Raw genomic sequence first — 12999 nt, 5'->3', positions numbered from 1 at the left:
CGATACGAATTCTACCAAATTCTTCTTCATACCGCTCCACCAGAAGTACGGTTTCAAATCTTGGTACATCTTAGTGGTGCCGGGATGTAGAGAATACGGGGTAGAATGAGCCTCCTCAAAGATTTCATTCCTGAGTTCCACACTATTCGGAACACAAACCCTAGCTTTATATAAAAGCATCCCGCTGTCTGACACTGAAAAGTCTTTGGCTTGACCAGCCAACACCTCATCTCGGATCTTCACTAACTCTAGATCCGTCATCTGAGCGACTTTTATTCTTTCCAACAGATCAGATTGCAGCGTTAAGTTGTGAAGCTGACCTACCACAAACTCAATGCTGGATCTAACCATATCCTCTGCTAGCTGAGGTGAGATCTGAACCATACTAGCTACTTGCCCTGGACCCTTTCTGCTCAGGGCATCGGCCACTACATTGGCTTTTCCGGGGTGATAGAGGATCTCTCAATCGTAATCTTTCACTAATTCCAACCAACGTCTCTGTCTCATGTTCAAATCCTTCTGAGTAAAGAAATACTTGAGACTTTAATGGTCGGTATAGATCTCACACTTTTCTCCGTAAAGATAATGCCGCCAAATCTTCAATGCGAAAACCACCGCGGCCAACTCTAGGTCATGAGTCGGGTATCGCTGTTCATAATCCTTTAACTGACGGGAGGCATAAGCGATGACCCGATCGGCTTGCATCAATACACACCCCAAACCCTGTTTGGATGCGTCGCAATATACTACGAACTTCTCCTTGTCCGAAGGCAAAGCTAGCACTGGAGCGGTAATCAACCTCTGTTTTAGCTCCTGAAAACTAGCTTCGCACTTGTCTGACCAAATAAATCGCTGATTCTTCTTTGTAAGCTCGGTCAGGGGCATTGAAATTTTAGAAAACCCTTCGACGAACCTACGGTAGTACCCAGCTAAACCCAAGAAGCTTCTGATCTCTGTCACTGTCTTCGGTCTCAGCCAATCCCTGACGAATTCGATCTTCCCGGGATCCACCTTGATCCCATCTTTGCTCACAATGTCTCCTAGGAAGGACACCTGAGATAGCCAGAACTCACATTTCTTGAACTTGGCATAAAGCTTATGTTCTCGAAGCCGTTGCAGTACCATCTGAAGATGTAACTCATGCTCCTCTTCTGACTGAGAGTACACGAGGATGTCGTCGATAAACACAATCACACAGACATCGAGGAAATCCTTGAATACTCTATTCATCAGGTCCATGAATGCTGCAGGAGCATTGGTTAGTCCGAATTACATAACCAGAAACTCATAATGTCCATACCTAGTGCGGAAAGCCATCTTCGGAATGTCCTCCTCTCGGATTCTCAACTGATGATAACCCGAACGGAGATCAATCTTAGAAAAGACCGTCTTCCCCTGAAGCTGATCGAACAAATCATCGATCCTAGGTAATGGATATTTATTCTTTACCGTCAGCTTGTTCAATTCCCTGTAGTCGATGCACATCCTCATAGATCCATCCTTCTTCTTGACGAATAAAAGCGGGGCTCCCCAGGGTGATACACTGGGCCGAATGAACCTTATGTCAAGTAACCCTTGGAGCTGAATCTCTAATTCCTTAAGTTCAGCTTGAGCCATTCTATATGGGGCTTTGGAAACCGGTTCCACCCCTGGTGCCAAGTCTATCACGAAGTCAATCTCCCGCTGAGGTGGTAACCTTGGAAGTTCTTCTGGAAAAACATCCAAAAATTCCTGAACCACCCTGATGTCCTCTGGCCGAATGATATCTGGCCGAGTGGTGTCCACCACCACGGCCAGAAACCCTAAACAATCGCCGTGCAACAATTCTCTAGCTGACATAGCCGAGATCACCGGGATCCGAGACCCCTGAATTGAACCAACAAATACAAATGGTTCCTCACTTTCCGGTTGGAAGATCACCATCTTCCTTTTACAATCAATGCTCGTCGAATATTTAGATAGGAAATCCATTCCAAAAATAATATCGAATTCGACTAAACTCATCTCTATAAGATCAGCACTTAACTCTCTACCATCTATCCTGATCGGCATAGACCTAATCCACCTATTGGAGATAACCAAATCTCCGCCAGGTAACAGGGTTCCAAACCCTGATTCATATCTATCATACGGTCTACCCAATTTACTAGAGACTCTGGCCGCCACATAAGAATGTGTAGCCCCAGAATCATACAGCACTGAATATAGCGAGTTGTTAATAGAAAGCTGACATGTAACAACTGATGGGCTGGCATCTGCATCAGCCTGAGTGATAGCGAATACCCTGGCTGGAGTGGGTAACGCTGGAGCTCTCGGTGCCTCTGATCGGAGCTGGGGACAGTCCCTCTTGAAGTGTCCAGGCATGCCACAATGAAAGCATCCCTGACCTTTGCACTCGCCCCGATGGTGCCTCTTGCAGCTAGGGCACTCGGGATAGGAAAAGCAGGTCTCAGTACAACCAGGACGACTCCCTCTGTTCTGGTTCCCCCGGAACCTCTTCTTCTGACTCGAGCCACCGGAAGCAGTGGGTGCTCTCTTCCTCTGGTCAATGGCCGAACCACTACTCCCCCTGCTAAAGCCTGATGCAGGAGGGGTAGGAGCCCCGCCACTCACCGGAGTACTAGCTGACTCCGACATACACCCAACTGCGCCCTCAGCTCGCAGTGCCTTATCAACCATCTGAGCATAGGTGGTGCTGTCGTCCGTGGTAATCATCAAGTCATGCCTGATCTTGGCATTCAACCCGTCAAGATACTTCTCCTTCTTGCTGAAGTCGGTCGGCACAATTCCGGAGGCTAACCTTGCCAACCGATCAAACTGAGTAGTATACACAGTGACGCTCATGTTCTCACGCTGGGTCAGAAGAGCGAACTCTTTCCTCTTGGCGCTTCTAACCGCCTCATTGTAGTACTTTGGGTTGAAGAGTTCCTGGAACCTTTCCCAGGTCATGGTGGTGACGTCATGGATCTGAGACAACATGTCCCACCAGACAAAAGCGTCCTCCTGGAACTGGAATGTGGCGCACACCACTCTGTCGTTACCGGTGACACCCATGAAATTCAGAATCTTGGTGATCACCGTCAGCCACTGCTCGTCTTTCATCACGTCCGGACCTCCCAGGAAAATCGGAGGTGCTTGCTTCCGGAACCGTTCGTACAAAGGTTCCAATCTATGGGCCGCCACCACTATCTCGGCCTGGGCAGCAGGGGCAGGTGCCACTGGAACTGCAGGAGCACCCTGCTGTCTCAACCTCTGAATCTCGAGGTCTTGCTCTTCGATCCGGGCTTGCATTTCCGCAAACCGTAACTCCCAATTCTGGGCTCCCTGATCGGCTGGGGGAGCCTGGGCAGCCTGTGGTGGGTTCTCAACACCCCGACCACGAGCCCTGCCTCGGGGACCTCTACCTCGACCCCTAACAGGTGGGGGAAACTGAGCTCCCTGTCCTTGGTTCGACCCTACGGAGTTGCCCTGACTCCTGGTAGTCCGCCTGGCGTCCATCTGATTAGAACCGCCTGCGAAACCAAGAGTTGGCATATCAGGTCGTATTCAAGGAGAGCTTACTAATGCCGCTTAATTTGAAAATTAAAAACGAAACATGCGCCTATTCTACTATCAGGCTACTAACATGCTTCCTAACAGGCTTTTCTTTTTCATACTGAATAAATTAAACTACTAAAGCAATAAAGGCTTACTAAACCGTGAAACGAGCTAACTGCTGATGATGATTGTACATGTCGTGACGATCTTCGGAAGACAACACAGCGAGCTGATACCAAATTGTAACACCCTAACTAACATAGGCGTATTACGTGATTTTTAAACATACTGTGCAGCTCGTTGCTAATCAACGAGGTTTATGGAAAAACGTGATTAATTAAAATTTTTCTTTTTAATTAAACTTATAAAACAATATTACAAAAGACTCGGGATCCCGATTATAAAATCATTTACAAAAAGATTTAACTGTTTAACTGATACACAAAATAAAAGTCGTCTAACGACCAGTTACAAAAAATCAGCCTCGTTGTCCCGATGATCGTACGCTCCAGGCCTAACCGCCCCGACATGTACAATCTTCACAAGCTCGCTCACGGTCCATCAGCTTTAGCCTTGCCTTTACCTACACATAAACGTAAAACTGTGAGTCGACAGACTCAGTAAGAAAAGCATAATAATACTCATACATAATCCCGGTTATGATCAGACGCCCATACCCCTGATCATAACCCTAACTGCCGTGTCCAACACGATACTGAGTCCCGCTACTGCCGTGTCCAACACGGTACTGAGCCACTACTGCCATGTCCAACATGGTACTGAGTTTTGAACGTTCATAGGGACGGTACTATTGACAAGTATCCTCCTGATCGGTCGAACCGGTCATACTCCGGCTGCTGGTCATACTCCAGCCTGTACCGACGGGAGAGGTCAATAGTACAGAACCACCAACCAAATGTCAGCCTGATCGGTCGAACCGGTCATACTCCGGCTGCTGGTCATACTACAGCCTGTACCGACGTGACAGGGTTGGATGGTTCGAAGCCAACATACATAACTAATGTAATCTAACATGCTTCCTACATGCACGCTAAACATGTAATCTACATATGCATACTGTTATACTAATCTTACCTGGATTCCGAATTCAGGTGTGCCGATCAACCTGAGTAGAACTAACAGCTCGGCGGATTACAGGCTCCTAAACCGTAAAAATCACAACACCGATAAGTGACACGCTAAATCACAACGGGGACAAAGGTTTTAAAACCAAACTTAACCTACTGTAACTTAATACAAAAATACCCCCAAACTAGCAGAGAACAAACTGTCTGAAAACCCGAAACTAGCACGAAACGGCAAGTTGAGAAAAACCGGTTTCTCACCCTGCTGCAAAATCCGGGTAACCGGTTTTACACGCAGTGTAAAACCGGTTAGCCGGTTTTACCCAGAAAAACCTCAAAATTCAATTCTCCAACCAAAACGTTTCCAAACTCAACCAAACTTTCCAGACCTGCTAAATAGACCCTAATAAACATTTTCCAAGTGATAAAACAAAGCTTCGTGCACAAAATCAAAATCCACCATTAAAGCTCCAAGCTTTGAGTTCAAAACTCAAACTTGGTTAAATCTAACAAACAAGCATCCAAACCAACTCAAATCTACTTAAACATGCATAAAATCACCTCTGAAAACTATTAAAAACAATAGCAACATCACAGTAACAGATTCACAACATTTCTTCAAAAACCACATATTTTACATAGAAAGTTCAAAGCTTTAAACAAGGTAGCAAGCATGCATTAAAACCTAGATAATCCATTCATTTTAAACCTAATTAAGCTTCTGTAAACAACAATTAAACCCAGCAACAAACAGCCATACAAACTAACATGCAACCTACCATTTTCACCTCAAAAACTTCAAGAACATAAAGAAAGGTTGAAGAAAAACTTACTAGCAACTAGGGATCACAAAATCTACACAAGATGAGCTTGAATCACCAAGGAAAATCCCTTTTTCCTTGCTGCACAACCCAGCCGAAAAGGAGAGGAAAAGAGAGAAAGAGAGCTTTCCAATTTCTATTTTCTAAACTTAGTATTTTTTGTAAAAATGAATAAATGAAATCAAAGCCACTTCTAATATATCATTTCAGCCAATAATTAAATAAAATAACATTTATTTTCAAATAAACAAGTCACTAAAAGACAAAACACTAATGGGGCAAAAAGACCATTTTGCCCCTCCACCATAAACCACATAAATCATGCTAAAGGGGTATTTTTGGGAAATTCTAAATTCCTGGCCATTCTCGACATTCCCAATGTCTAATAAACCGTCCCAAACTAATATCATACTAAGTTGTTATTTCTACTGAGCCAAACACCGAGTTCCAAAATACCGGGCACCGGAAATGCAAAATATGAAAACTACTGAATAACATAACCATGCATTTCTGAATTCCATAAATAACAGTATAATAAATTATTTACATAGCTATAAATAATTTTCATAATTAATCATAATTAACTGATAATTTCCAAATTAACTAAGCGGGCTTTACAACTATGAACAAGATACAAAGCCATAGATTTATTAAAATATGTGGTTGTATCTTTTGATGACTTAAGTTTAGTTACATTAAAGAGTTCTTAGAATAGTGCAAGTGGATTCTTGTCACAGAATACTAAACTTATATAGTTTGAATCCATTGAAAGAAAATGGTTATTAAACACTCACTACAAAAAAAAGGATATTCAGCTACAAAAAATTTGGTAGCAAATAATGCCTATTTGGTAGCTATTAAACTTTTTGCTACTAACTTTTTTTGGTGGCTACTTCGTAGCTAATACTCCGTAGCTGAAAGTTTTTTGCTACCGAGACAATTTGTAGCAAATTTGCTACTAATATTTTTGTAGCAAAAAATATCTAATCTAGTAGCAAAATAATTACTTTGAAAGACTACTAAAACTTTTTTGCTACTACATTTTGGTAGCAAATCACCTTTAAATTAGTAACAAATACAATTTTAGTACTTAAAAATATAATAATTCTGCTACTGAAATTTTGTTGCAAAATAAATTTAAATTGAATTGTATGTGATTTTTCAACCAAATTTATATTTAATATTTAATTTTAATTATTCTAGTAATGCAAATTTCTAATTATATATTTGTAGAATTATTAAAAAAATTATTATTAAAATATCTAAACTCACTTTAATAGAATTAATAACTTATATATACATACAATTAGTAAATTGTTGATAATACAAAATCTCTAACATAATCTAACATAATTTAAAATATATAACATAGACAAATCTAAAAAAATCAAATAAATCTTGGATGGCTTATATCCGACCAATTCTGTTAGTACTTCACCAAACATTTTATTTGCTATACAATAGATTGAGCCCTCTTGTGATGCCATTAGTGTAGACTCCCACAACACTCTTCGTGTGTAATTGACCAGATCAAGGTATTCGGCTGCAATAAGGGCTGTTGGGTTCTGAAGGTGAACACCTAAACCAACAACAACATGAAAAGAAATTACTCAATTAACAGTCTACATAAAGGGTCTTGGTTTAACTAGAGGACATGAAAAACAAGGGTTGAATTTCAAAGTCTTTTCCCTGATTTTAACTCTACAATGAAAGCTGATCTATGATCAACACAGTGGCATTAAATTGAGACTCTTTATATGTGATAGATTAGCTGAGTTACCTTACAACTTTGCTGACTTGACAATGAGTTGAGGAGCATTCTAACCCATGCATTTTCACTGGACATATCCTTCTTTCCATCTCTCTTCTCTTCCTTTGGCGGGCCAATACTCACAATTGTAGCAGAGTTCCATTCGGAGAAAAAACGACATTCAAGCTATGACCCCCAATGCAAAAGTCTTCCCCTCCAGAAATTGAAGTGTAGCCAAGTGACCAGTCATCTGTAATAATACAAAGACAAATGCCAGAAAAAATAATCTCTGAAGAATATATATAAAGCATTATGTTTTATTTTAATATGAGCTTCAAGAAATAAGAAAAAACTATATATCTGGACTGAGAAGAGAATGAAAAATGTGCCAGTTTATAACTTTCAGATCCAATGAAGGGAACATTTCAAGAGTCATGAAAAAAAAAATATATAACGGAAGAAACATAAGAAAATGAAACTCCAAGACCAAAGAAAAAAAAAATGAAGTTACAAATAATCACCTCAATCAGAAATTCATGTTTTCCTCTCTGATCTTCGAGGGGAGAACAAAAATTATTAGTCATGTTTATGTTCAAAATCTTTGTAAAGTGTATCTATCTTCTTTGCATCTATAATATCTTCCAACCTAGCCAACTGATCACTACGCCACTCATCAGAAAAGTGAGCTACAAATCAAAATCTGAAAATTTTCAACTGCAAATATCAATATACAAGTTTCAGTTAGGATATTTGAGTGAAAAACAGACAGAAAATGTACAAGATAAACCGGTACGGGAGAATATTTAACAAAAAATTCAGCAAACAACTTTTAACAAAACACAAGTTGTACTGCTACTAATACTATTCTCAACAACGATCATCATCATCATCATCATGAAAACTATGAAAATAGTAGTAACGAAATAAGGAGTAGCAGTACCAGTACTACTAGTCAATGTATTGACTGGAAAAACATGGACAAGTTTTCTTTCATCCCATCTCGGCATCGATCATCCAATAATATCCTTTGTGGGCTCGATGATTTGCCTCCTTTGGTCCCTCAAAATTATAGGCAAGAAACTCAGAACCGCCATTTTCTTGGGTGTTTTCCTGATCAATTGTGACAAATTCAATATACATTGATCGATTAAGTATTTATATATATATGCATATATTTGATGATGATCAAGTATATATATACGTATGTGTACGTACGTATTATGTCGACCATATATATATGGTTACATTTTGTTTGCTAGCTTCATCATTGGATTAGAAGAAGATGGACGAGATCGAAGCAAGAACGATATAGCTCATGCTGACAATTATATATCGAAATTATTTACATTAATAAATAACACAATCCATGCCCAATCACTAGTAGGAACAGTATATTAAGCTATATATATATGCTTTTTAAATTTGTTTTAAACTGGTACAGGAGAATATTTAACAGTAAAAAAAATTCAGCAAACAACTTTTAAAAGGAGTCTTCTCATAAAGCCAACAATATACATACAGACAGAGACACAGGGAACACTTCAGTTCCATGGATAGATACAACAACTATGCTATGACTTTAAAACATAAATAAATAAAATTTGACAATGGATAAGTCTCTAATCTACGTTATGACAATTTGCACAAACATCACCAAAAATGTAGCACAAACAAGATCACAGAATGTACTTGTTTATTCCATAATTGAGTAGGGGCAACAAACATTTGCTGGGAAAAAGGTCCTGCTTGCTGAAATTACCCAGAATCGAAAGCTGGAAAAATTTCCAAAGAAATTTAGAGAAGAATCTATGCACAAGTAAAGTAATCAAAACTAAACTAAATTGTGTTAACTTATCCAGAAATCATTAGGACAAATAAGTTTAAGACCATTTATTAACCTGCTGTTCCAGTCATTCCAAGAAAATGAACAATATTGTATGCACTCCACATCTGATCAAACATTAACCTAGTCCAACAGCAAGAGTTTCTCATCCCTCACACTCAATCTAACTGCTATATTTACCCGAATTAAACATTGGACTGAAAAATTATACCACACATACATACATATATAGACAAAAACAGCATAAATTGAGAGTTATCCCAAAACCCCGTCAAAGCAAGGAACAGTAAATATAGCAGAGGAAAAACAACCGAGAAAAGAAGATGCACATGTAGAATTAAGCGAAAGGAAAGTGCAGGAAAACAAGTTGGCCATCCTTAAACCTCGGAAAGTTGCCAAGAAATTTACCAAGAAAATATCAAAGAGAATCCATCGAAGAATTAAGACAAGAGAAAAGCACAAGCATGTAACAGACATGGATCGAGAGATAAACCCCTACCATCCAATGTTTGAAGTAGAAATTCGAGCCAAGAAAGCCAAAGAAAAAAATGACACGAAATGAGAGAGGGAGAGAGAGAAGCTGAATTACATAAGGCCACCTGTGCTGCTTCAGTTGTGAAATAAACAAAGTAAAAGGCAGCTGATAATGAGAGACTAGACTAGAAACAACAAGAGCAATCATCTTTTACATTTAGTATTTAACTAATTTTTATAATTACTTCCATTTAATAACAAGAAAATATTACACTAGGACTTTTTATTCCACAAACTATGCAGAGCAACATCCAACCTTTTTCACAGCAGAAACGTCATCATAGCAGCAGTAGGTGACAAAAATTAAATCAAAAATTCAGTTTAATTTTTGATCAAAAATTAATTTTTCAGTTTAATTAATGTATTTTTAAATTAAAAATTATACCTATAAATAATTAAACCACAAATGTAGAACATTTTAGTTATAAAATTAACAAACAACTTAAGAATATTAAATTTAATTTATCCAAAAATAAAGGAAAAAAAGACGTATATCCTAGCAAACATTTATTATAAGATTTAAAATAAGATAAAAACATTAATTATAAACAAACAATGAGTAATTTAAATTTAAATTTCAAAAAAAGATAAGTATCCCACAAAACAAGGTTAAAAAATAACAAAAATTTCAAAAATTAAAATTTGAATTCGGTTTTTAAATAAATACGTGTATGTATATATATACCATACATTAATTTTTATCGTCATTTTTTTTTCTTTACTCTATTCACATTCACTGTTAACGATTTTTTTTTTCTCTCAAAAACCTTAATTTGCCTCAACAGCCTCAACAAATCTAAAGAGCAATTAAGTGCCATAGTTGTATAAAGGTATGAGCTAAATGATATTTGATATATATCATGATTGACATTATAATCTTGCATTGATTAGATTGTTAATTAAAAAATCCCTTCAGGTGTTTCAATTGGTGAGGTGTTTCAAAGAATTTCAAAAAGGATACAAGGAGTGGGTACACACAAACAGGTTTGAATAAATTTCTATACTATTTCACTAAAACAATATGCATTGAAATCAACTAGGAAATATAGAATTGACATGGATTAATTATTGAAAACTCTTATTGAAAACTCAATCTAGAAAAGAACATGACGCTATAGCAAACCAATTATCACCATATTAACATATCATTTAATGAAAAAACAAAGAAACATTGTTTAGAGAACAAAGTATCTTGCGACAATCCTCAATGACTACCAGGCAGTTAGATTCAAACTCCACCTTTGGCCAAGACTGATCCTTAATCCAACTAAGAGCCTACTTAATTAAAGACATTTCTTTATAAATGATTCAATATTTTCAAACATTTTTTGTGCAAAAGACCACAGTCTAACATAGTGTGCATAATGTAAATCAAAACCAAAGTACTCACCAGCTAACTTGAAAGACTAAGGACACACTACATCCAATAAAAACATTATTCAAAAGCCATCTAAACACAACAATTGCAAGTTCCACAAAAATGGGGAAATTAAGCCAAATTACCTGAAAGAACTCAGTAGCTGCACTAACATTGCCTTCTTTAAGCTTTGCCATTGCTATTTCGCGATTACTTATTCTTCTCCTAAACCATTCAAATACACAACAATCAAAATCACATAAACATAAACACAATCAAAATCACTGAAGTGGTTTATATTGACAACAACATACCTATGGCGGTCTTGCTCAGTTGTAGATTTACAAGGTACATTACCACCATCAAAAACAACCACTGGAGTTATCTTATGATGTCGAAGTAAATTGATTCTATGCATAAAGTAATCAATGTATCTCAATTTCTTCTCACCATCTGAGTTTAAACACAGCTCCATACTACAAGAATATGCTGCCAAAAAAAAAAAAAAACCCAAAAAAAAAAATATAAATTCTTATATAACTTTTTGAAGATTTGTTTGCCAATATTATTTGACCAAGTTTGACTAATATGATCGATATATTAGCGTCATTTTACAAATAAATATGGACTCAAGCCTAGTTCATATATCTACTCTTTCAATCAAATTTGATATAGTCCAAAATAATTATAATTAGTTAAAAAGCTTGTAGCTAGTGTGAAATGAAGAGAGTAGTCCAATCCACGAAATTCATTCTATTCTTCACTCGTTTTTCTGTTTTGAAACTGATCTATTTATATTATAACTTTTTTACTAATACTTATAATAAAATTAATATCTTTCTTATGTATTTTGAATTATTTCGATCTTCTAACACAAACCCAGAAAGGAAATTATAATAAAATAACAAGAAAATACATAAAAAAAAAAAATACCTCCTTTGTGAAGCCATGAATATGCATCAATACCAACTCGTTTTCCAGCATATTTCTTGATGTGAATGGGTTCAATGTAAGGTTTCATGAATCTGACAAGTAGGGCCCACAGCCACTGTCCCCACCGCCAAATCTCTTGAACTCTCCATATTTCGTGCTGCCGTTCTTCGCCGAAGTCGAACGCAGCGAACGTCTTGCCCGAGGTGCCGTTCTTCGCCGAAGTCGAACAGAGCAGAACGAGAGGGATCGAACAGAGCAGAACGAGAGGGAGAGACCGAGATCGATTTTAGGGTTGATGCGAGATCGATTTTAGGGCGAGAGCTGCCGTTCTTCGGCGAAGTCGAACAAAGGGAAAGAGCAGTTTAGGGTTGATACAGCTGCTGTTTGATATTGCGTATATTTGCAGCTAGCTGTATATACTCTTTTTTATTATTATTATTATTATTATTATTATTATTATTATTATTATTAGCCTACCAAAACTAATTAAATGTAATCTATTTTAAAAAATATTTTTTTAACAAAAAATAAATTGAGTGACATTATTTTTAAAAAATATAATATGTTTTATTTTTAAATGACAAATGTAATTAATTACTAAAAAAATTAGAGTATCATAACTTTTAATTTTCAAAAATAGTAGCAATTAAGTATATATATTTGAAACAAAAATTAGTATTATATTCTTTATACTTAGTTGTGTAGCACTTATTTTTGAGTTGAAACTATATATAAACCATAAATTATCAATTATAAATATAAATATGAATTTATTTATACACTTCAACAATAAATAAGAAATATTAGATCGTCACTTTAGTTGTGCCAATAAAATTTAGGATTAATTACAGCAGGAGACGTTAATTATATTTTATTTATAGATATATGATGACTTATTTAATTTAAGGATATACCCAATATTAATTCTCTTAAATTGCTAAGCGGTATACATTCAAATTAGGATAAGTTTTATTTCATATCATTTTATTTCTCTTAAACTTTTTCTTTTTCTAAATTGTTTTCTCTCTCCGGTAAGCATTCCATATCATTTTATTGGCCACTTTCATAGTAGCTACGTGAGAGGAATTAGTAGGCTTAATTAAAAAATATATATATACATAATATATTCATAATTTTCT

The 12999-nt window shown here is 36.8% G+C and overlaps 1 protein-coding gene and 1 long non-coding RNA gene across 2 annotated transcripts; both read right to left on the bottom strand.

Moving 5' to 3' along the window:
* Nucleotides 1-6702: 6702 nt before the first annotated feature.
* On the bottom strand, nt 6703-7854 carry LOC115721079 (uncharacterized). Its single transcript, XR_009686249.1, has 3 exons — nt 7715-7854; nt 7224-7443; nt 6703-7022 (listed from the first exon to the last, which is right to left on the bottom strand). It is a non-coding gene; the product is annotated as an uncharacterized LOC115721079 (long non-coding RNA).
* Nucleotides 7855-7858: 4 nt separating this feature from the next.
* LOC115718637 (exonuclease 1-like) lies at nt 7859-12059 on the bottom strand. Its single transcript, XM_061110509.1, has 5 exons — nt 11861-12059; nt 11242-11416; nt 11074-11152; nt 8883-8965; nt 7859-7907 (listed from the first exon to the last, which is right to left on the bottom strand). The coding sequence occupies exons 1-5, from the start codon at nt 11946-11948 to the stop codon at nt 7904-7906; spliced, it is 429 nt and encodes a 142-aa protein (XP_060966492.1). The 5' UTR covers nt 11949-12059; the 3' UTR covers nt 7859-7903.
* Nucleotides 12060-12999: the final 940 nt, after the last annotated feature.

This window comes from Cannabis sativa, chromosome 2, assembly GCF_029168945.1.
Source record: "Cannabis sativa cultivar Pink pepper isolate KNU-18-1 chromosome 2, ASM2916894v1, whole genome shotgun sequence".
In the NCBI taxonomy this organism is placed as follows: domain Eukaryota; kingdom Viridiplantae; phylum Streptophyta; class Magnoliopsida; order Rosales; family Cannabaceae; genus Cannabis; species Cannabis sativa.
This window is presented reverse-complemented; position numbering and strand designations above follow the sequence as displayed.

What these genes read in the sequence shown, in the direction of transcription:
- LOC115718637 (XM_061110509.1), bottom strand. Translation starts at nt 11,948, where the DNA reads ATGAAACCTTACATTGAACCCATTCACATCAAGAAATATGCTGGAAAA. An exon ending in ACTGAGCAAGACCGCCATAG is followed by an intron (nt 11,153 to 11,241) that starts GTATGTTGTTGT and finishes TGAATGGTTTAG; the next exon opens with GAGAAGAATAAGTAATCGCG. An exon ending in CAGCTACTGAGTTCTTTCAG is followed by an intron (nt 8,966 to 11,073) that starts GTAATTTGGCTT and finishes AAATTTTTCCAG; the next exon opens with CTTTCGATTCTGGGTAATTT.